Source organism: Oxyura jamaicensis, chromosome Z (assembly GCF_011077185.1).
Source record: "Oxyura jamaicensis isolate SHBP4307 breed ruddy duck chromosome Z, BPBGC_Ojam_1.0, whole genome shotgun sequence".
Taxonomy (NCBI): domain Eukaryota; kingdom Metazoa; phylum Chordata; class Aves; order Anseriformes; family Anatidae; genus Oxyura; species Oxyura jamaicensis.
In genome coordinates this window covers 2,249,518-2,274,999 of record NC_048926.1, presented here as the reverse complement: position 1 = coordinate 2,274,999, position 25,482 = coordinate 2,249,518, and the positions used below count along the sequence as shown (strand labels likewise).

Genomic DNA, 25,482 nt, shown 5'->3' with positions numbered 1-25,482 from the left:
TGTTGGTTCACATCAGTACTTTTTACTGATCATTTTTTATTAGTCCTTAAAAAAAGAAATACATCCACGTCATCAAATCGGGATGAACACGTACAGCCCATAAACACTGTCTGCTGAGAAAAGAGATATACAGGTGCACCTTTGTAGATAAAGACTTAAGCAATTTTTAGGTCTGAAGAATTATTTACTGAAACAAACTCACCACTTCATGTATGGATCGGTTGAAGCCATCATCCTCTGTAAGGATTAGCAAAATTATGAGAGCCATGTAAACGTGGTGTGAATTCCTTTCTTCAACGTGATACAGAATCTCAAGAATTGGCAGAACCTTTAGGGAAGGCAAAACGTGTGTATTAGTTCAGTCTTTCCAACACCTCAGACAATAAAGAGAGGAGACTCTAAACCTCCCACGTATCACCCTGCCCTTAACAATAACGTAGCAATTTCTCCCTCTTGAAATAACCACCCCTAAGTGGTGACGTAGGGCGTTCAAACACCTTCCATCTGTTTTGTTCTGCCTCCACAAGAGTCTAAGCAAATTCTTTCTTGTGGTGGGATGTGGAATTTCAATTCCTAATAAATGAGATTTCCAGCCATACTAGTTCCTGTAGGCTCTGAAAGCTTTAGTTCCCTCTTAGACTATGGGAAAATACAATTATTCAACAAGATTTTCAACAGTTCAGACAGGAAAACAATTGTTTCTAACCTTTGCTGCTAGCGCAGGCCTGGTCTGAAATGACTTTCCTCATGAAATACAGCCAGGCATATTAAAGCCGAGGTGCACGGGGTCATTTTAAGACCTGAAATTCAGATCCCATTTTGGTGCGTGGAGCTGATGCCAGAAAAGAACCAGTTTGGGTTGGGTTAAGACTAGAAAAGGTCTGTTTTTCCAATTCTAGACAATACGCAGCCAAAGAGAACTGACATTATGAAGTGAGTTCAGCCCAAGGTCTTGCAACATTTCCACCAGGACGAAGAGCTTAAGCCAAAGTCTTGCAATAATAATGAAAACGAGATCTCACTGCAACTGCAAGCATACCTGAATGCTAGTCTAAAGTTAATCCAGATGCAAACGTTGTCCTCTTACCAACTGAAAATTAGCTTTCCACTGGCTCGGTACAACCTGGCCTCCCCACGCTGCAGAAATAGGCCCGAATCACAAAATACCCTGGAAAAAGGGACTTGAGAAAACTCCTACTTCCAAGATAGGGAATGAGATGCAGAATTCATTCCAGGAAGATTCTAGACACCTAAAGACTTTGCTGTTTTTCAAAACAAGCCGAGTGAAACAGGATGAATCATGTGAAACCTATTCTGGTGACAGGCCAGGACTCCAAGCACTCCATGAGCCTCTGAAATTACCAGAATGTTCTGCTACAATCAACAAGGCCCCAAACAGTTGGAACATATTAAACACACGACAGTTCCTATTAAAACCTAGGAGACCGAGCTAAGTGCTGCAGGCCACGAAGCCTTTTGACAGATGCTTTAGCCGGGGTCAAGACAATACCACAGCAAAAGGGGAGAAGAAAATATGTATTTACACACTGCTAACTTCCTTCCTTTAGGTTTTCAAAGGATCCTTTCCCAATGTCTCTCTTCAGCTAAAGCTAGAGGTGATATTTTTTGTGTTTTGTGAATATAGATCTTGAGACGAACGGAAAGACCGTGTTTCCCTAGAGTATGTGCTTGGCGTGACAGAAATTGTCCCTGTCCTTGGGTGGGGGAGATGGGAGGCAAACATCTCTGCCTCAGCCCATCACTCCAACTGTTTCCAACCAAAATATTTATACCGTATGTACCTTTGCATTGCATAAGCTCAACACCTTTTCCAAGTCCAAGCACGATGGTGAGCTGCGTAGAGGAGGACTCGATGCAAGACTACTCCAGAATCGCATTTACAACTTCACAGGGAGAACAACGAAAGCCCTTCCAGAGGTAACCAGCGGAATACCTTCTCAGATTCTTAGGCAGCTCTAAAATAATCCTCCGTTAATTTTTACACTGAATATACTGCCTTATGCAGTACATCCTGCTCTTTCAGACTTCCCTCATCCATCCTGTCTACGGGACCGAACCGAAGGAGGCAAATGGCAAACTCTGTGTGCCTTATCCAGGTGGAAACCAAATCAACGTGTACAGGTTCTATATTCCTCCTCCAGGCACTTCTTCCTTCGTATACCGACTGCTGAGGTACACATTCCTTTAGGACAAGTGTTACCGTTCAAAAGCTATTCAGCAAACCACTATTTACATAAAATTAGAGTTAGGACTCCAGATTGAATTTTAGTTACATTAAAATTCATCAAGAATTGTAACCAAGATGCACTTTTCTGCGGGCATTACAACTTTTATATCTATTTTCTTACGCACTGGCATGGGCTGGCCACATACTGAGAAGACCCTGCATTAGTCATGCTTGATGCAATCCAGGAACATTCATGCAAGTAAGTCTTTTTAAAATTTGTTTTTATTTTTTATTTTCTTTTTTTTTTATTTTTTAAAGAAAAACTGCAGTGATGCAGCTCTTTATTCAAAAAGCCTTGGCACACCCTGATCTTCTGAATGTGCAGTCACACCCTCCAATGAATGATTTCTGAATGAAACTGCCAAAAAAAAAAGCATACAATAACCACTTCGATTTCAATTCAGGCGCTTTTGTTCAGAGCCATTAAGGTATCGTTACTGGATTATTACTAACCCTCCTTCACCAGGAGGAAGCTTTTAACCAGTAAGGTACAGCCGCCATTAAAAAATTACTTTTCATCCCCAAAACGTGGGGCAGGTAAAAACAGACACTGCAAACTGCAGGTGCTGTGTTCACTCAGAGGTCAGGAACAGTGTCCCAGGCAAAGAGTTTTAAAATAGCTTTTCTTCAGTATACAATGGAACACAACACCAGTGCCTTGCTTAAACCAAATTTATGCCACTGGAAAAAAATGATGTACCATCAGTTAATGTCATCTTCTTATGCATTATTTCAATCCAGTTGTGTTAAGCAACAGGAAAACGTATAGCTCGGCAGCCAAAGCAAGACATATTTAACAGAAATAGCTTATTTCTCACAATCCCCGTGGCATTTTAACTGCAGTGCATGTGTAAACTGCTCCTATGAACAGGAAAAGGCTCAACATTTTCCCACCCACAAACCGTGACACTAGGCTTATGAAAAAAATTGGTTAATTGGCCCCTATTTCACCAGACCCACCACTTCCCGGAGAATCTTTGCAAGCACATTTAATCCCGTAGCCAAATTGCGGATGTGAACATCCCTTACAGCATCAGATATTTAAACCATGTATTTTATGAAATTATACGAAGTGATTTGCTATAAGCTATGGAAGACATATCCTATTCATTCTACCAGACTGCTACTGTAAGAAAAAAGAGATACATTGCATTATCAATGATAAAGCAAGAGAACAAAGGTACCTACACGCAAATGACAGAGGTGGATTTGCGAGTCAGGACAGAAGAAGAAACAATCTATTATAACGTTTAACAAAAACACACGGAATCAATTTACAAATTAAGCTGAAGTTACAAAAGAGCAAATAAAGTTAAAAAAAAATCTTTAGGAAATGCCAAAGAACATCTGCTAGTGATGCTGCCTGGGCACCAAACCCAGAAAGTATATAAAAACCCCAAAGCAAATCAAAAAAACCACCGCACAATAAATGTTGTGATGTGTTGAATGGAGGGAAGAAGGAACAACCTCCAGAACGCCCACAAATTTAAGGTGAGAGCTGTGGGATTCTCAACTTGCAGGCTTTAGCTCTCAGCAAGGTGAGAGTCCTTCCCGTTGGAGGTTTTCCCTGCTGCAGCTCATCCTTATTAGTCCACAAAAAAAAAAACACGATACCAGGTTGTAAAAGCTGGCAGCAGCGTGTCAGTAGCAAGAAGCACCAGGCTGCACGAAGAGCAACGTGAAGGCTCGGACAGGCACGAGACAGAGCAGACAGCTTCACGTTTCTGTAGGAAAACCCAAGCGTGCCGCTGACGTTTCAGTAATGCTCAGTTTTCATAGCTAAGTAAAGCGTCTAATATTGAGTTATTTTCCATGATTTTCTGCTGTTTTTTTGGAGAGGGGGAGGAAAGGTAAACTGATCAAATATCGCACGTGGCAGAGTATCAGAGTACCTGCATCTGGAGCTGTTTTAACATACGCACCTCGTGCTGCTTCTGGGAGCTTTATATCAAACACCACAATTATAAAGCAACGCACACACCAAACCTTTGCCTCTCGAGAGTAAATTGAGACATTTAGCAGCTGTGAAGCCTGACACACTGCATTCAATAGCCAAGACCATTAAATATGATGGTTTGTTGACGGAACTTATACAAAATGACTCAACTCCACCCCTAGGTAATCTGCAGACTCCACAGGAGTTCGGTTTTGAATCATCAATTCAGTATCAACCGTCCTGCCTGAGTTTGCCAACAGTGGCGTCTATCAACTCTGATTTTTAGCAACACATCTGCTAGAACTTGGATTAAGACCAAACTCATTCCGTATCTGCCATCAAACAGGCACGGGATCTAATTATGTGGCAGGATTTCACGTATTAAAATGGAAAAGGTTCTCTTATTCTGTCCCCAATTCCCCTAGACAGCCATTATCTTATTAAGGGGATGCTATTGAATAAGTAAGGTTTGTGAAAGTGGTTTGTGACATTCCTAAACGTAGCAGGGAGCAGAAGCTGATTGATAACCTGCAAAAAAACTGCAGCAGGTGTCTGTTACGTTGGCTATTAACCACAATCCTATTTAAAGCAGCCAAAATATTTAAAGCAGCCAAAAGGTCACTGCAGTGGCATTTTTATAATACTGTATTATGAATAATCTTATTATATTACAATATTATATTAGAATACTTCTGAGAGGGCCTAATGAAGTGAGCCAGAAGGGGTAAGTAATTCAGAATCAGTGCTGCCATCACAATCCTATTGCCCCCACAATAAAACGGGGGACATGGAAGCTGATGACACCCAAGCTTCCAGGACCAACGCCTCGCAAGGAGTGCAGGGCAAGGAGAACAGAACCACAGAATCACAGAATAGTCTAGGTTGGAAGAGACCTCCAAGATCACCCAGTCCAACCTCTGACCTAACGCTAACAAGTCCTCCACTAAACCCGATCCCTAAGCTCTACATCTAAACGTCTTTGAAAGACCTCCAGGGATGGTGACTCAACCACTTCCCTGGGCAGCCCATTCCAGTGACTAACAACCCGTTCAGGAAAGAAGTTCTTCCTAATATCCAACCTAAACCTCCCCTGGCGCAACTTGAGCCCATTCCCCCTCGTCCTGTCACCAGGCACGTGGGAGAACAGACCAACCCCCACCTCGCTACAGCCTCCCTTCAGGTACCCGTAGAGTGCAATAAGGTCACCCCTGAGCCTCCTCTTCTCCAGGCTGAACAGCCCCAGTTCCCTCAGCCGCTCCTCGTAAGCCTTGTTCTCCAGACCCTTCACCACCTTCGTGGCCCTTCTCTGGACTCGCTCGAGCACCTCCACGTCCTTCTTGTAGCGAGGGGCCCAAAACTGAACGCAGTACTCGAGGTGCGGCCTCACCAGAGCCGAGTACAGGGGGACAATCACTTCCCTGGACCTGAACGATACTCACAAGATTTTCTATGTCCGTCCGTGCCAACACGTATGTCCGTACGTTGCCATTTTGATGCAGAAGCATGTACAGAAGAAGAGTGGCTTGGTCAGATTTCTGCTGCTCACACAAAGCCGTGTACAAACTGTTAAAATTTATCTGGAAAGCGTGCGGATTTGATGATGAAAAAGCACTGCTATCTGAAATAAAGACATCAAAAATAATCGTTAGCCAATAATATTGACCATGCAGGTACCTGTTAATCCTATAAAATCCTCTGGGTGGAATATTTCGTACAGGTACCAGAGTAAGAAGGAAACAAAATCCACCCTTACCACTGATGGTCATAACCCTATGGGCTGATTAAAATAATTTAACACCCTGTAACGTAGTTTAACACCACTTAAACTAACCGTAGATTGTTCGTATTCACAATATAATTCGTGGCAGAGCTGTAAGTGAGAAGGAAATGGTTTTCTGCTTTACCAGCTTCAACACACATCTCTAACATCCAGGAATTTCCAGAGGAAATGGAAAAAACGAGTCTGACAGTCGATGCACTCGTACAGCACGTCAGAAAGCCAGATTCGTGTCCTCACTCAGCCTCCTCACCTCCCCAGGTCAGAGATTTTGCCTTCGCTTTCTTCACAAAACACCTTTGAGAGCGCAAAGTTTTGTTCCAGTGCAGAAGAGGTGCGTTTCTCAGCTCTCAAGAACCTTCACAGAAATTTGTTTAAAGCCTGCTCCTGTCCAGCTCTGCTCAGAAACACCCATCCAAGACACGCATCTTCTGAGATGACACACGAAGTGGGACGAGTCTGCCTTTTTGGGTTGATTTATGCCAGCATCTTGGCAACTGGATACAAAGGCTACTTTCTCCGAGCACGTAAACAAGCTAAGCATATAGAAAAGCTGCAGCAATTTTGTGGCAGGAGGCTATTTTGGGAACACTAGCAGTTTGGGTACTCGAGTATTCTACAAGTCTGGACCTAAAAATTGCTGTATTTCTATAAACATCTGAAGATGAAGGATTTAACTAAAATTCCCTAGTTCCTGCACTGACAAGACTACAGATTCCTGAATTTATTGCTTATTAAAAATGCATTAATTTGGGAAAGTTCTGCTGTAGAAAAGAGTGTGACACTACTACTACTCCCGAACAGCCATTTGTGGACGGAGTGGATTTTTAGGAGGTGAAAAAAAGACTCAGGGGGAGAAAGAGAGATGCCAATTTCAAAAGCTGCTTTTTTTAACAACCATTTTTATAACCGACTTGTGTTATGATAGCTGGCAACTACTGCACATCATCTCAATTCAGTCTCAATTGCCAGTAAACAATATCCAGTAGGTCAAAGGGGCATGTGAGGACTAAGAATTCTTCTTATGGGAACAATTCTACAGCCTAATAAATTGAAAAAAAAAGTCATACGTAAAGGTGAATGAATTTAGAGCTCAATCTGCTTAAAACTCAAAAAAAAAAATAATACAAAAGGTGAAAAAAAAAACAAGGCTAAAACTTGAAGAGTGTCTGGACAGAGTGCGTATGACAGCAAGCAGAGTGCTTGCAAGTTGAGCTACCTAACTATAAGCCAGGTCAGTCTGAGCTGGTACTGATTTACAAATCCCAGCTCAGAACCTCTGCAGAAGGGTACTAAGTAGAGCATTGCACTTACCTGACAAACATCCTGGAACCAACCTTCTCAAAAACCTTGCAGGCACTATAAAAAGCCTGAAACTTTCTGTATTGAAGCCTCAACTGCTTATCTTAGTTCTAAGGGGCGTGACGCCAGCTAACCAGAATTTCCCCAAGTGCTATAGAGTTTTGGGAGACTCTCTTGGATGACTGTCCTACTTATGAGTCGGCCTTGTGTCTTCTGAAATTACGAAGCTTTCTTGAATTCATCAAGTCCTTACTCTCCCACTTCAATTAAAGTTTCAGCAGCCTGGCAACTCCACCTCAGAAATCCCCGAGGAAAAGGTAGCGTTACACGGGCTTGCTAGATGGAAAAGAAATTTTGCAAGGGGAATCTCCAAGTGGTTACAGCAACTTAGTGCCTCTTTTTCATCAGTTCATGCTTAGAAGAAAGAACGTACAAACCTTGGGTGTTCTTGAAGGACATAATGGCTTGCCTGTAGGGGTTCGGCGTATCCGGAGCATCAGTCAGATTAGCTAAGACCAGGAGAAGCAGCAGGCTCTGATTAGCTAGAGGGGAGCACTGCTCAAGTTGCGGCGTTGGTTTACTCCCCACTCCGCCTAACGTGAAGACCGTCCAGAGGCCAGCTGCAGAGAAAAGGCAGAAAGGATAAACAACGTCATGCGCGGTCAAATTGCAGTGAACAACTCCCCTTTAGAGAGAAACATCCGACACGCAGGTAACGTGGAAGAATTAAAAAATGGAAAGATCCAATGGAAAGATTGTTGGAAGTTCAAGAAAATTAAGTCACAGGAAGATGTGAAAAGGCGTGCAGAAAAGAGGTGAAAGAAGTGTGTATTTGAATGGGTCAACCTTAAACACTAAGCAGTCAGCGGCTAAAGGATTCACGTAGCACCCCTGAAAATGCAAATATATTGAGAGGAAAAGGAGTTTGTACGTTGCCCCTTTAATAAAAATGGCTTGCTGTGTTCTGGAGCATTTTTTCTGACGTATTCTAACTTTAATAACCTCAGCATTTTAGACACGAGACAGTAACAAATACTAATACCGCTTAAAAGAGAGCGTCCAGATCGGGTCCTTTGTGCTTATCATCTCACAAATGCAGCAATACACAACTTATGTATGTGTAGCTCAACAATACACACCTAACAAAGCCTCAAAGCTCCATTTATTTTCCACCTATCTACACGAAGATAGATGGTACATACACAGCTCCGGTATTACGGCTGCACCTGAAGGCACCTGAAGGCAGCTCATTTAATTTCTCGTTACCGTACCATCTGAACTTTGAACCCAAAACACATGTAATTCATGAGGCTGAACTACACAGGGGAAAAGCAGAAGAGTAGCACCGAAACTCAAGTAGCAATGCTGCAGACAGTGGGGGGGGGGAAAGTCAGGGCAAAGCATAAAATTATCCCCCGTGACTGTGGTCATACATGACAAATTCAGCGTCAACTGAATTTCAGCAGCAGCGGCAGATTCGGATCACTTCATCAAATAAATAGAGCTGCTTTACTAAGGCAAAGTCTTTTAAGTATACAGCTCAACGATAGGAAATCATCTCGACTTCAAAATTCTTGTTTTTATTAGTGTCAAAAGTCCCAATTAATTATAACGTACTTTCTTAAAGAAAAAAAATCAAGCAGTTGAGTTTCCAATCTCCTCCTCTTCCAGATTCAAGTTGCACGGGCCAAAAACTTGGAAGCTCTTCGAATGGAAAGCATAAAAGAATTTGAAGTGCTCTTAGCCCTACAAAATTTCAAAACAGCCCAATGTTTTTTTTCCTCAAACACAATTACAGAGTCAGATTTTGTCATAAACCAACGCTCCCTTCACCAACACGGTTGCAAAGCAGTTGCTGTCACGTCAAAGACGAAGGAACTAGTGCTATTCACTGTTAAGAGGCTTGGAGGACTTCTTATAATCAAAAGCACCATAATTAGAGCCTTCTCTTAAAAATGTCATGTTGCTTTACTAGCCCTTTATGACCATGTTTTTGATCTATTGTCCTCAAATCAGAAGGAGGCCAAATACAAATGTTGACCGTAAAGTTCGCTTTTCAACTCAGGATTTCTCCAGACATGTAACGTGGGGAGACATTCACAAAACGATCAAAAACAAACCCAAACAAACGATATATTTACTATATATTTATCATTGCCATTTGTTAAATGCATTCAAATTTAGCACGTTTCTTCTCCAAGTGTAGCGTAACTCCCAACTAAGCCAGATTTTCAACTTTCCACCGCCCCACCCTTCTGCGGTTGGCATCTGCCGTTACTACACCTTTCCTCGGTATTTAGGAAAAGAGGGAGACGGCCAAAGCACCAGTAAGTTGAATCTTCCACCAGGGAGAATGAGGTCATGATGACCGAGAGGGATCTGCACGTTGATATACGACCCAAGTAACCTCTCGAAGCTCTGTCTCTCGCCACCAAGTGCATCCCTCCGGAAAATCAATCCCATGCTCGTGGGTCGTAACCCGCATTTCGGTTCCAAAATGCAACGTCAGATTAGGTGCTAAGCGTTGGTCGGAGTACCCAATTCTACTCAGCTTGAGACATTTCTAAGGCAAATACTACTTCTGATCACGATTAAGTTGAAGCAGATTAAGGGGAAGAGACTTAACAGCCAACGTTCCTACTTCTGAATGCTCTCGGTATTTGAAGCATCACGTTGCTACACCTGTTTTTTTTTTTAATTTATGCAGATTTCAAATTTGAGTTATATAAACACTGAACAAGCTCTACATTACCAAATACAGCCTTTCTGGTGCCGATTATAACCCCGATGAAGTTAACAACCTGTAACCTTAAAACACCTTTCAATTTTTATGTACACATTTCGTGTACGCAATTTACCCTTTTCTGCAAAATATTTGTAATCTATTTTTCGCTAACATAGCTTTATTTGTTTACTCATTGCCACAGGGAGCCACGTTACCAGATTATTATTTTTTTGGTTAATTAGAGCAACATTAAGGTTTTGCTTATTCCTGGCAAATACAGCGGTACTTTGAGAGGAGGGAACACGCTTCTTTTCGTTTCAAAAGCAGAATGAACAGCTCCATTTTCCATGCTCTTCCTCAGAACTACACACCATATATATGTATTTTTTCCCCTATTCATACAATTCCGTGTAAGACACGGCAGGTAAAGCAAACGACAGCGGTCCAGTACTCCCCAGTCCACTACTTGGATGCCATCAAGTTGTAGCTGAACTATTTCCTAAACCAACAAACCAACAAAATCAACCCTTTTGAGGTTCTTTCAAGATTCTAAAATCAACTCCTACCTTCAGAGCTCTCCGAGAGTTACAGCTGAACAATGCGAAGCAGTATTTTCATGTGGTTCCTACCAGAATAAACGAAAACCTCATTTTGAGAGCGAGGTACAGCTTTTGCAACGGAGAATCCGAGGCTTAATAGAATAGAATAGAATAGAATATCCTGAGTTGGAAGGGACCCTTAAGGATCATCAAGTCCAACTCTTGACACCGCACAGGTCTACCCAAAAGTTCAGACCATGTGACTAAGTGCACAGTCCAATCTCTTCTTAAATTCAGACAGGCTCGGTGCAGTGACCACTTCCCTGGGGAGCCTGTTCCAGTGTGCAACCACCCTCTCTGTGAAGAACCCCCTCCTGACGTCCATCCTAAATTTCCCCTGCCTCAGCTTAACCCCGTTCCCGCGGGTCCTGTCACTAGTGTTAATGGAGAAAAGGTCTCCTGCCTCTCGACACCCCCTTACGAGGAAGTTGTAGGCTGTGATGAGGTCTCCTCTCAGCCTCCTCTTCTCCAGGCTGAACAGGCCCAGTGACCTCAGCCGTTCTTCGTACGTCTTCCCCTCCAGGCCTTTCACCATCTTCGTAGCCCTCCTCTGGACACTCTCCAACAGTTTCATGTCCTTTTTATACTGTGGTGCCCAGAACTGCACACAGTACTCGAGGTGAGGCCGCACCAGCGCAGAGTAGAGCGGGACAATCACCTCCCTTGACCTACTAGCGATGCCGTGCTTGATGCACCCCAGGACACGGTTGGCCCTCCTGGCTGCCAGGGCACACTGCTGGCTCATATTCAACTTGCTGTCTACCACGACCCCCAGATCCCTCTCTTCTAGGCTGCTCTCCAGCGTCTCATCGCCCAGTCTGTACATGCAGCCAGGGTTTCCCCGTCCCAGGTGCAGGACCCGGCACTTGCTCTTATTGAACTTCATGCAGTTGGAGCAAGCTTAGAGCTTCATTGGCTTGCTCTAAGGTGGCTAGAAAGACTGCTCATAGCCATGAAAACAAGACCGGGATTTTAATCTAGTTTGACAGTCTGTGGAACAGCACTTAATGGCAAATTTTAACAGCTTGATTGTGAAGGTTTTCAAACCAAAAGACAGGTAAGAGCACAGACAGTGCTTAAAAATGTACTCAGCAATAGTCAACTTAACTTCGAGCAACGCATGCTATTAGGTTAGCATATCAACAAACTGTGACCACGTTCAAACCATATTCATTAAATACATGACCATCCCGTCAATGAGTTTGATTGCTTTTGAAAGTATTTTGTTGAATGCCAAGTTTCACCCACAATGACTTCTCCACGAGCAGCCCCAGATTAATGCGGCAACCCCAGGCTGTTTTTGAGAGCCAAGATAAAGAAGGCGAAGAGAAAAAAGTAAGAAGTTTGACCACAAAGCTTCGAAATATCTTGATCTCTTCCTGTCATTTCAGTATTTCCGAAATTCACAATCCTGCTCCCTTGCTGCAAAATGGAAAGCACAACCTGACCCAGAGGGAATTGTCCCTGCCCACTGCAGGGGTTGGACCTGGGGATCTTGAAGGACCCCTTCCAAACTCAACCCCTTCCGCGGTTCCTTGAAGGACCCCTTCCAAACTCAACCCCTTCCGCGGTTCCTTGAAGGACCCCTTCCAAACTCAACCCCTTCTGTGATTTTGACTATCCCTGTTTCAGGAGTCTGCAGATCAAGCCCTAGCTCCATACCTTGATACCATCATGTACTTCTTCCACCAAAACTAGCGAATAAAGTATCATTCGAAACCATTACAATTAGCATTTCACTCTAATTATGACCAAGCAGCAGCTCTGGGAACTTGAGAGGTTTTCTTTTTTAGCTTTTTCTTCTTTTTTTGACGTTTATTATGTGTGTCACATCTCTTCAGTCAATTCAATGATTCTCACATTGTGGTCTGATGAACGCTTTCTGGTGGCCCACAGAGAGCTGGCAGTTCACGTTGTGCTGGCTCCTGTCCTTGTTTCCAGCTGCTACATTGTGTTAGAAGAAAGCTAAAAATACATAAATACTTTCCTACGATTATTTTTCCATGTAAGCAATTTCTCAAGTTGCCACGGGGATGTTATGTAATAACGCATGGGAGAGGAAAAAGCGGTCCACGGAATCTTAAGCGGGATCAGCGAGGCAACTGCTGCATGGAGATGGAGCTCACGTTATGTCTCAAGGCATTTTATGCTTTAAAAGCACATCCTTAAACAACCCAGGGCTTTCGTTAAGAAGCTTAACTGCTAATTGGGAGGGACACCAGGTATACTTACAGAGTTGATCTTGGAGTCATTTCAAGCTAGACTGCAATACAGAAGCACAGACATTTTAAAACCTGTACGAAAGGTTAGTTGCTGGGAGACTATTCTAGATGACATCTTTGAAGTGCTCTTAAAAAACCACTTGAGAAGCTATGTTTTAAAAATAAGTTGTTTTCTCATCAAATCAGTGCAACGCAACTAACGAGACCGGCTCATTCAAACACACGACTGAACGCAGCTTATTTGTTGGAGGTTTTGCGTACCTAATACTGCTATCCTAAACGAGACAAGTATTTCATCCCGCCAAGAAAGGTAGAAGGCAGTAATTTGTTAAGCCAAGATCTGAAACACAAATTCTTCTGTCACTGAAATAGGCTGCCCAGGGAAGTGGTTGAGTCCCCATCCCTGGAGGTCTTGAAAAGACGTTTAGATGTAGAGCTGAGGGATATGGTTTAGTGGAGGACTTGTTAGCGTTAGGTAGGAGGTTGGACTCTGTGATCTGGAAGTCTCTTCCAACCTAGACTATTCTGTGATTCTGCCTGTCCCTCACCTCATCACGCCTCTCCAGGAGTAGCCCAGGTTTGTGTGCGCACGTTGGGTTTTTTAAAAATCACTCCAGGCACCTGATTTTTGCCCGTCTCCTTCCTCCCCCATGGTTCCCAGCAACGCTGCCGCAGCTTGGGAAAGCTGCAACGAGCGGCTAAGCTACTGGAGCTACTGGAAAGAGGCAGCAGAGCATCAGTTTACATTTATTTCACGATTGGAAGGCTCTCCCTCACTCTGCATTCTTTGATTTTTAACCTGGCCGTACCGAAAACTGTGACTCTTGCCACCGAGCCCTGCATAAGTGACTTTATTTTTTATTTTTTTTTATTTCCAACTAAACTCTATCTGAAGGCTGCACTCCCGAGAAGCACCAGCATGTCTGGGGAGGCCGAGGCTGTGATGTCACTAACACATTTTGGAAGCGGTCTTTCAGGAAATGAATCATGGAAGCAAGTGAAATGAGAAGATGGATTAGTTAACTGCGTTCATCCCCTACCCATGCTCAAGCGTTCCCTCCAGTACATTTTGTTATTTTATCCAGTCTAATTTTAAGGGACTAGTAATGGAGCTTCAACCACATCCTCTGGGAAGAGCGTTCCATAATCTAATAAACCTCAATGTTCAGATTTTTTTTCCCCCCTGATATTCAGCCTAAGTCTTACTTGCTTCAACTTCATCCATTTATTCCTTTAAGTGGTTCTCTTTACGGAATACCATAAAACATTTCTTCCCAGTTCAGCGTTTACTGCCTTCAAATGAAGAGGCACAGTCATCTGTCTCCTTTGATGCCTAGCCAAGTTATATACACAGCTTTTTTTTCTTTCATTTCTCTTTATTTTAACCTCGCTTCCTGCGTTTCATCCCAGCTCCGACACCTTGCGACCTCTCAAATCTCACTGAAGCGAGCAAAGTAACAAATGCTAAACTACACCAATTTAATAACAAAAAAGCACATTCCTTATCCACTACGGAAAATGTTTAGTTTGTTTTAAATTCGGTATCCTCTTCTTTATCACCAGATCTCAGTTCTCTTACCGTGACACCGAAAACAATAGGGGCTTCTTTGCGTTGTGAGAGCCTCACGTGCCATTAGATTGCCTAACCTTTACGTGTCGAAATGCAAAATAAGAAGGCTACCTTCCCTCTCCACTACGAAGCTCAATGACAGAGCTGTCAAAGCTCTCGACAACGTGGCTGTACCAGGAAGGCATCGAGAAGTTATGCACTGAGCATTCTCAGATGTGGCTTTCTTCTGCACACGGACGCTGAAGGACAGCTTTGTTAGCTAGAAACTGAAGAGGTTTTTTGGTTATCTGTAAGGCAAACCTGAGTATTAGGCATATCTGGCGATGGACACCTTGAGGAAGTAAGTAAATTACAAACCACGCTCCTAAATCAAGTCTAAAGCGTTGCCAAATAAAGCTGGAAGCCACTGTAATAAAACCATTAACTCACTTCAGCCAGCACACTTCAAAAAAAAAAAAAAGCTACAGAAAGGAAACAACTTGAACAAGGAAGGAAACATTCACGTATTTTCCTCAGCTCCACTGAACTAGGATTTGAACTTGAATTTCTTTGGAGTTCTGTTCGGTTTACGGCAGTAACAGAATGAAAAATTTCCAGGACCGAGACGGGTTGTCAGAGCCACCGCTTAATGCGCTGCACATCTTCTTGGCCCGTTGCTGGAGGCAACTGTTTCAACTCCTCCAGACACAGGCAATACAATTTCTGACGGAAGGGTATTTCTTGCTGCGAGTTTGAAGGCTCTCCTGTATTCCTGAAGCTGCGAAACGTGACCAAAATACAGAAGTATAAAGGTTTTGTGGTATTATATGAGAACGCGATACCACGGTGTTAGGACTACTTGAAACCTGGGAAAGTGAATACAAGTTAAGAGGGTGAGCAAGAGGAAAACATATGAGAAATGTGGGAAAAACTGCAATCAACCCAGAGTCAGATTCAATTTTACAACTGTCTGACTCAATCAGCTCTCAGCCTCGGAAGAGCAAACCTCAAGCCAACAACAAACTCACAGAGGGATGTTGAAAAGGAGCTGTTGGTTGATTTTTTTTTCTTATTTTCCCTTAAATAGAAATCTCCTCTGGCTTTTGCCTGGTACTTGGTTGTTGCGGTGGTTCGGTCGGAATAGGAGGGAGCACTGTGAGCGTCTGCGATCCCACTGGCAAATCAGGAACATTTTCTGTCAGCATAACCAGACAAAATCCAAGACGGAAACAAACATGGGAAGACGCTCAAATAATAGCCTGAGAGCAGCGTTTATTCGCAGCAGGGTTTTTGACAGCGAAACCATCGAGCTAGTCCACCGAAAAAATAAAAGAATACTACCACGAGCAAAGCGATGCCTCAAAGAAACCAGGTGAAGAGGATGGAAAAGACCGGAGTTTTAGAAGTTGAGTAGAAAGGAAGGAATAGTTTCCCAAAGCATAAGATCATTGGATGGGTCAGGGATATTCCAGTAAATGTTTTGAAGATGTCTACATGCCCGACGAGGAGGAATTTTAAATTCACAAGAATCCCTTTGAACCTAGGGGCTTGCACTTGCGTGTATTTGAAACTGAAGTGCCAGTTTTGCTTACCAATATGAAAGATAGGTTTACTGACACACAACCAGCACTTCCGACGCTTGTCGGCCGTCCGTGCCGTTTGTTACTTCTTCCGCAGTGAAGTCACGAGGTACTTACCAGCAATCCCAGCTCCTTTCGCCAATATGCAAGGATGCATCTGTGCTTAGGAGCAATATATAAAGAACAAGGAAGGACATCAAGCCTGAGGAAAGGGATAGGAAACGAAATAGATCAAGTAATTTTGATGGGTATATTCTATATAATAGTTAAGAACGAGCAGAGAAACAACGTCCTAAGGAAGAGCGGTCCGTGTTGTACGTTTGGAGAGGGCATAATCCTAAGGCGGTATTTTAAGAGAACTCCAGGCAATGAAAAGATGACAAGTCTTTGAAGGTCTGGCGCCCAAAAGTCCTCCATAAACCCTGCTCAGGTGTTTCCAGGAGAAACTATCTCCCACTTATGCGATGCAGAAATTAGGAATTTTCAAGTACCGATCTTGGTATAACAGTATGAAACCGTAAGAACAACTGGAGCTGCTGACTGCCAGACATTTCTGAAAGTTTGATTGCTACTTTACAGGAGAGCTGCAGTCCGAAGTTTTAAAACAGCTCCTAGCTTACCGCAGAATACTCTCTGAATTTACCCCGATTACCTTGTCCTCAAGTTATTTTTGGTTTGCTGGGCACCTCTCGAACTTCTGCTCTTCGTTATCAGAAATACATGCTCACCTTGATGAACCTCTTCCTGAGGCAGAGGGGAAATTTTTTGGAAGTCCACCTAACGACAGGGAGGTTTGACAGACTCCAGCACAGGACCGCCAGCATGAATTCCTGCCCGCAGCTAAAAGGCCAAACATTTTCTTTTTCCAGTAACAGCTATTACCTATATTTGATAGTTTTAATATACACATAGCTAAATGTTATAAATACCACGTAAAATATAGCGTATGTTTATGGAGAAGAATGTGCATGGACAGAGTAGTTTACAAGCATCTCCTACCCCTTCGTGACCGAAGCACTCAGATGCAGCTCGTGTCCATTTGCGAGGCCATACCCCGTGAACGTGCAAGTTTTTCTCCAAGGAGAAGTGCTTCTCCTATAGGCAAGCTGCCGGTATTCCGAGTCAAGTGGGCTCTGCTGGACTTCAAAACACCACGTAAGACTTAACTTGAAAAACGTGCTGATCGGTTACCGGCACAAACAGCAACAAAAAGCTTGTGACGCTTCTCATTCTTCTCCCGCAAGGCAGATCTGTTCTAATCACGGACCACAAAACGCACGAGAGCTCTTCCGGTGACAGACACGTTCACAATTTTGGGAAACTGCAAAAATTATGGTTGTCTGTGCTGCGCTTCAGGTCACTTCTATGGTTTATGCAGATGATAGTAGCACTTAGAGGCACCTTTTTTCTTTAGGGGGGGGGTCTCCGATGAAATAACCGTACCTTTCCTTTTGACCGACGACTGTTATTCCACGGATCCTTGGGTTTCTCGGATCAATTGTACTGATCGGGGTAAATAATAACGGTTTTGAAGCAGTATGCTCAGAACTCCATCCCTACTAAAGGTGGAAAAGGAGGAGAAATCCTGCCACTGATGGAAGCGACCTGTGATGATGCTAGGCAGATCCAGGCATCTACCAGCTGATTTTTCCAGACTCATTAAGAGTTTTATATCACTTAGCAAGTTTAGCACACTGCTCTAATGGGCATGTTGTAATTGCAGGCACTTGATGAACCTGTTTCCTATGTGAGACATGAGAAAGTGAGGAACATGAGTGAGTTGTTCCCTCTGTCCCATCACTGAACTAAATCTCAACGGCTAAGCCTGCTACCTGCTGCACCCAGCGAGGCAAAGTCCCCAAGTGTTAACTCTCTGCCTTGAAACCATGGCATCCACCAGCAACTGGATGAAGCAACTGCAGGGAAGGGCTGGCTGAGCCCCCTGCTCCCCCCCCCGGCATCCTGGAACGAGCTCACAGCATTCCCTCAGGGGTGCCGCATCCCAAACCTCGCTGGCACGATGCTCCGTGGAGCGCGCTTCATGAAAACTACATTCAGACCAACTCTGCTGCCAGTTTTTAAGCAAGTTTCTGCTTAACGTATGCAAAGAGCGAGCTTCAGAACCTTGCAGCTTGGCCAGATTTAGTGAATTTTAACAGGGATCGCAAACGGCACATCTTCGTCCATGGTTTCTCTCCCCTAACCCCCCTCCCAAATCTCAAGAGCCCGTTCCAAGGCATGAAGACCCAAGCTCCTCAATAAAACAGATGGAAGAATTCAGCATTGGTTAAACAACATTTTTTCCCCTAACCTCACTCTCAAAAACCAGAAGAACTGTTTTCAATCAAAGCAGTGCCAAAAAAATAAAAGAAAAATGGGCCCAGGGAAGACACTCAGCATGAAAAGTTTCATCACAAACAATCGAAGCTTGAAAAAAGAGCAACAGAACATTGGATTTCACTGCAGAAAGTGCTTTGTAGGCGTATCTACGGGCATCAATACCAGCTCCAACCATATGAAAGCATAATAAAAATGGTACTTTTAATGAGAAAGCACTGAGAAAAACGGTAGCCTTGAAGAATTAAGTCCTGTCCCTAAATCAAGGGTACCCGTAGGTAAACCAGGGCAAATTTCTTCCTTATCTAGATGAGCAGAAAACGGCACCTCGGTTGGAAGAATCCAGCCTCTCTGCTCACCCTTAAAAGCAGGGCGTTAAAATTCCTGACAACGTTAATGAGCTGGTTTACGTTAGCACCTGCCCTTTGGCTTCGTTCTCAGCCCTGAAATCAAGGCCAGAGGCATCGGAGAGTAACAAGTCTTTGTCACCAGACACCACGGTTGGATGGAACCCAACAAAACGGAGCTGCGACGGGTGATACCTAATTCAGAGTCGTCCTCCGCATCTATTACCTTTTGAGTAGATGGCCAGTGCAAAGGGAACGGTGCTGGGAAAGGCTTGGATGCATCAAATCCACCGACTGCAAAAATACAGCACTACCGGGGGAGAAAAAAACTCATTAAGCATTAATTCCGCCCGTGTATTTTTTTTTTCCCCCACAAAAATTGGAAGTTAATGTGCAAATTATAAAGAAGTGTGTGCTAACATTCAACTATCAGATAAAATAAGTATTAATAAAGTTGTATAGTTTATGTTAAACTACTCCATCGCATGAAATAGATAAAAGATCTCCATTTGCCCCAGTATGAGGAGCTACATTTCAAGGTATTCATTCTGTTTCTAGTATGCGTGGCGAGTTCCAGAGAATTTTGTCTTCGACGCCCCAAAATTTTTCCTGCAGGGCGAGGGATTTCCTTTAGGCTTTTCCTGCTCATCAAGATTTCAGTAACAGTGAACCATAAACCGTAGGGCGTTCGGTCTCTGGGAGCGCGATTAGGAAAGACTGAGGACTATCCAAAAGTGTCTTCTGTGTTGGCATGTAAGATTGGTCTATGCCCGTGTTTGAGAAAGTGAAATTATTAATCTAACTTAGAATATACTGGCACTCATTCTGCACAAGACTAACCTGGGAATTAAAAAGCTGGCTCGAGCTGCAGCATTGCCCTGGAGGGTGACACGCGACTGTGCTCCAAAACTACAAAGCCAAGCTTTGTAGACCTTCGGCATCGGCAGCCTTCACTTTTGCAGAGCCATCCTTTGTAGACCTTCGGCATCGGCAGCCATCACTTTTGCAGAGCCATCGTGTTTGGGCTACCTGCCTCTCAATTAGAATATTTTTAGATATTTGTTTTTGTGAAAACCTTTCTGCTGTCCCCCGTACTCACTCCGTATTTGCACCGCTGTCACTCGACTAATTACAACCCGGTGCTGTTGCCAAGCTGCTCGGTACGGACGCTTGCTGCCCCGAGCCGGCTGCAGCCCAGGGAACTGTCAGGGTGAATTAGAGGAGCGGATCTGGTGACGGAGCCCTGCACGCCGCTGGCACCAGCGAGGCTAGCCCGAGGCTCCAGGCTCTGAGCCTTGGCACGCCGGCTTCCTGGCCACACGTCGCAGCCTCCCGGCAATCCTCTCCTTCTCCCTCCTGCTTGGCTGCTCTCAACCTCCTATAATCACCGTTATTGAGGTCGGTTGATTTCTACGGTTCCGTAAATACGGTTGCTTAAATACTCCCATACTGAAAGATTCAACGGTATTTGTACCTATCAAGATCCCGGTTGATCTGATTGCGTTTTACGTTAATTACTCCATTACAGGGGTTCTTCGAGGATACTGACAGCACGCTTCCTCAGAAGGGAAAAATTGATATTGATTGCCCAGGTCTTCAACTCCACTTAGCAAAACAAAGAATTACCGTGAGCAAGACGAGGCGAAAAGAGACATGCATACGCTGCGTGTACATCTAAAACCATCTGAAACAATTTCAGTTAAGTGGGACTCTTCCACAAGTTATCACACGCCAGCAGTGTGTTTTGTTAACCTTGAAGCAAGGCCCAGCAGTTAAATCATGAGGATAAAGATCACGACACTGGCATTTTATTCTGCGTTGTAATGGCAGCTCATTGTATAATTTTAGTCAAGCTGCGAGCGTGTTATTTCCTCTATTTCCCCGACCTGTAAATGAGATTTTTCTACTTACTAAGGGCATTTACCTCTATATGCCCTTGGCCTGAATATATTCTGTTTGTTCTTGTTCAGGCACTGGACAATATCCATTCCTCAGCTCAAACCCAGCCAGCCCAACAAGGCGCTTGCGAACGAGAACAATTTCACTGGCCTTACCAAAACCATTCAGATCCAAAGTTTCCCACGGAAGCAGCGAGTGAAATACTATTTCTGGAAACAACCTTAGCTTTCTAAGTCATTTCTGAAACCGGACCAAAGAACAAATATCAACAAGCAGTAAACTACCCAGCTTCCTGATTACTTCGTCAGGGAATAAAAACAAAACGTTGGGCCAACGCAAATCGGGTACAGGACCGACTGCTGCAGCTGAAGAGAGAGATTCTGAGCTCAGATCCCAGCTGTCGATGAAATCTCAACTCAGTGAAAAGAGAATAGATTACAAACACACCGTACTAGATAATGAATTCAAGTTACCCGTTCTCAATTCAGAAGTCAGCACTGAGTTATTGATAACCCTGGAAGGCAAAAATCAAGTTACGCGAGCCTCAAATATTGCCACTTATTTCACAGAATCATAGAAAGGTTTGGGTTGGAAGGGACCTTAAAGATCACCAAATTCCAACCCCCCTGCTGTGGGCAGGGAACACCTCCCACCAGACCAGGTTGCTTAAAGCCCCATCCTACCTGACCTTAAATGCTTCCAGGAATGGGGCATCCACAGCTTCTTGGGGCAGCCTGTTCATATTTTCCACTAGTATTTTTATATCGTCTACATTTTGCGTGCCTACATATTCTTATATCTATATATTTCGTATTCATATATTCCTCTGATGACATTGACGTGAAAATCCTTGGCGAGACTAATTTGATCTAGATTTTCCTTCCAGCCAAGAGTAAACTCTCCCCAAACCTCCCACAATTCAATTTCCGCTTCTTTTTCAGACAAGGCGAAACGTTCGCTCAAGGTCACGATCTGATTTTCTTCCTAAAAAACAAAACCACCAGCTTCCCACGTGCTTATTTCCACGAGCGTTCTTGGCTGAAGTCAGCTAACCATGAAGAGGGTGGGAGGGTTCTTCCAGTTTCAACGCGTCTTCTCAAAACGAAAGTCATTTTGCTAGTTCAACTCAACATGGACACCCAAAAAAACGAAAATAATCAAGAAGCAGGTAAGAAAACAGTAAAAACAGGTAAAAATAATCAAGAAACAGGCTCAGCCTGCTAAACATAAATATATAAGATTTAAATCAGGCTCTTTCACAGCTGCGTCATGCAAGTAGACCCTTGCAGGGCCCAAAGGGTTATGGTAAATGGAGCTGCGTCAGGCTGGCGGGCGGTCACCAGTGGGGTCCCTCAAGGCTCCATTTTAGGGCCGGTACTTTTCAATATTTTTATGAACGATCTGGATGTAGGAATAGAAGGTATTTTGAGCAAGTTTGCTGATGACACCAAACTTGGAGGAGTTGTGGACTCGAATGAGGGTGGAAAGGCCTTGCAGAGGGATCTGGATAGGTTGGAGAGCTGGGCGATCACCAACCGCATGAAGTTCAATAAGAGCAAGTGCCGGGTCCTGCACCTGGGAAGAGGAAACCCTGGCTGCACGTACAGACTGGGCGATGAGACGCTGGAGAGCAGCCTAGAAGAGAGGGATCTGGGGGTCGTGGTAGACAGCAAGTTGAATATGAGCCAGCAGTGTGCCCTGGCAGCCAGGAGGGCCAACCGTGTCCTGGGGTGCATCAAGCACAGCATCGCTAGTAGGTCAAGGGAGGTGATTGTCCCGCTCTACTCTGCGCTGGTGCGGCCTCACCTCGAGTACTGTGTGCAGTTCTGGGCACCACAGTATAAAAAGGACATGAAACTGTTGGAGAGTGTCCAGAGGAGGGCTACGAAGATGGTGAAAGGCCTGGAGGGGAAGACGTACGAAGAACGGCTGAGGTCACTGGGCCTGTTCAGCCTGGAGAAGAGGAGGCTGAGAGGAGACCTCATCACAGCCTACAACTTCCTCGTAAGGGGGTGTCGAGAGGCAGGAGACCTTTTCTCCATTAACACCAGTGACAGGACCCGCGGGAACGGGGTTAAGCTGAGGCAGGGGAAATTTAGGCTTGACATCAGGAGGGCGTTCTTCACAGAGAGGGTGGTTGCACACTGGAACAGGCTCCCCAGGGAAGTGGTCACTGCACCGAGCCTGTCTGAATTTAAGAAGAGATTGGACTGTGCACTTAGTCACATGGTCTGAACTTTTGGGTAGACCTGTGCGGTGTCGAGAGTTGGACTTGATGATCCTTAAGGGTCCCTTCCAACTCAGGATATTCTATGATTCTATGATTCTTGCTATTTGCATAACTCTTATACATCAGCGTATCTTGCAGATTTTTCAAAGCTTTTTGAAGAAACCAGTAAACACAAGTTAGAGCAACCAATAAGGTAAAGGGTGTGTGTTAATGGAGATTTTAACCTAACTTCCACCAAAACTGGCAGCCCCTTTCCTTCCTTTTGGGCATTTTTCCCCCGCTTTCTGTTCCCTTGGAAGGGGAAGGGGAAAAAAAACACAACTAACCAACCAAGAAAACCACTTGTTTAGCCACAGGAAAAGAAATTTCTTTAGCCAAGTTGAGGGGAAGGGCAATTTTCAGCCAGTTCAGATCTGTGACAGCTCACACCACGTGGCCACACAGCTGCAAACATCAGCAAAAAAGGAGGAGAGGTAGAAACACGCAGGCAAGAGTCGCAGTACGTGGTCTGAGCTTCTCTGAACAGCAGCTCGTACTTCTGTTGGAATCCAAGTCAACGTGGAATCTCACCCAGCAACTGGGATTCTAAGGAACTGTGAAACAAACATGAAAACTTTTGGAAGGGTAACTAGAATGTGCTTAGGCACGTAGGAAAAGCCTAAGCAGCTACAGAAACACCTGCCTCCAAATAAATGCAACACCATGATGTAGTTATTACAATAAATACTTGAAATCAGCACCAAGTTGCGTAAAGATGCCTTAAATACTCAAGCAGAGCCTACGGACCTCATCAGCTAGTTTTTAAATCCCCACTTGGTACAAGCCCAGAAGAGAAAAACAAAGCAAAACAGACACGTGCTTAATTAATATTCCTTAAACCAAGCACGGCGTTAACATCTTAAAGGAAGATGGGGATTAAAGGACTCTAAAAAACATTCAGAACAAGTTTTTTTTTAGAGAAAAGCACACACTATCGACTACGCCCCGAGCCCTTGTTAACTCCTACACTTCTCACACAGACATAGGAGTTTAATGCTAAGACACCCACATGCACGCCTGATTATAATTCACGGGTAGTGGACCGCATTCAATCCGAGTTGAAAGCGTTTGGCATTTTGGCAGATGACAAAATCCCTTCCTACGCTTGAGCAAGGATACAACGACAATTTCCATAACGGACACCGCACTTGGTAAGGAATTATGTCTAGCGTGACACCCACGCTAAGCAGGCAGCACTATCAATTTTAATTTATCCAGCCATTACTCCTTTTCAAGTTCTGCCTCCTAAGGAGGATAAAGCGACAACGAAAATGTCAGCGCTGCGCAACAAAAGAATTAACGCGTACCTAAGGTGCAACGATTACAAGTATTGCAGGTTTCCACCCTGAGTACTTGCCTTGTGCTTGTTTCAAGTTGTGTGCCAAGCCACGGTGAAAGTTTCATTTAAAATTAATTAACTGCAGAGCTCTAAATATAAGAGCTCTTCACGGGTTGACTACTACAATTTGCAAATATGCCGGCTCTTGACACGCCGATGAAGTGCTCAAACGACCTAAAATATCCGGGCACGCCCTGAGTTTTAGGGAGTGATGTGGAGGGGCAGGGCAGGGGGGTGTTCAAAAAAAAAAAAAAAAGAGGAAAAAAGATGCTATTAAAAAGACAGGAAGAAAAACACTGCAGCGCTGATTGAGAACACGTTATTTTCCAAAACACAAACGGCAAAATCACATGAGGTTTTGTTTTCTTCTTCTTCCAGTGAAAATACGACGGAGCCAAATGGCAAAGGAGAAACATTTTCTATTTAGCAAGAAGAAAAATCCACCGGTAGGTACAAATCAGAAGAGACAAGAGTCTTAGAGCCTACCATTTGTTTTGTTCGTATCGCTTGCTGTACTTTTTTTTTTTAAGCAAACTTTAAACATTTAAACTTTAAACATCACCGGGACTCGTCTTTTGTGACTGCTACAGAAGCCAAACGTTGTTTGATTGGGCAACGGTGCAACTTTTGCAGAGCTTCGTTGGGTTACAACTCCGGATTGTGAAAGAAAAAGCTCAGAAAGGTTAAAACACAGAATTGATTCGTGAAGATTTTTGACCAACACAATAATTACAACAACAACATTAAGTAGGGTCACCAGCCATTGCAAGCTACAGGTTTACAGACGAATTCCAAAGGAATGTTGGGCAGGAATAGGAACGTGGCTAACAAGCACATTTTCCATCTATGCTAAGCCTATTTCAGGACAACTTACATTACAAAAATGTAAAACGCTGTACTTTCAGTCGCATAAACCCTTTTCATAATGAGCAGCTCTCTGATGGAGATTACGTGTCGTTCCTGCCCAAGAGTAACCGTTACAAAAATCAAAGGCTTTAGAGCTTCTGTCCATCGCTCGGGCTGCCCCGACCTTGAAGCAACAAACAAGACCCTGAAGACTACGTCATACGGCAAATCCCTGATTTCCTGTTGAATAGAAATGACAGCACAAACAATCCCCAAACAGAAAATTAGAAGAGAGGAACTCAAGGAGGAAAAATAAAATGCTTGGAATCGGGAAACGTTTCTCTGCAACAAAGGTTAGGTTTAAGACTTTCGGCAAATACCATTCAATCACCAAAGTATTATTCAGATTAATTGAAATGCCAGGCCTACCCCTAGAAGTTGCAGTGTGATGTTAGGCTTGATTTTGGGAGCAGATGCTCCAGATGCTGTCTGGGAAAGACCTTATGA

The 25,482-nt window shown here is 43.9% G+C and overlaps 1 protein-coding gene across 4 annotated transcripts in view; it reads right to left on the bottom strand.

Annotated features, from left to right (window-relative positions):
* Positions 1 to 25,482, bottom strand: part of DYM (dymeclin) — a 176,066-nt gene that overhangs the window by 113,533 nt on the left and 37,051 nt on the right. For all 4 annotated transcript variants that reach the window (XM_035309185.1, XM_035309186.1, XM_035309184.1 and 1 more), the window contains exons 10-12: positions 7,701 to 7,883; positions 5,624 to 5,802; positions 203 to 328 (exon numbers count right to left, since the gene is read on the bottom strand). In XM_035309185.1, the coding sequence (XP_035165076.1) occupies positions 203 to 328; positions 5,624 to 5,802; positions 7,701 to 7,883 (488 nt within the window). The remainder of the gene's footprint in view (positions 1 to 202; positions 329 to 5,623; positions 5,803 to 7,700; positions 7,884 to 25,482) is intronic.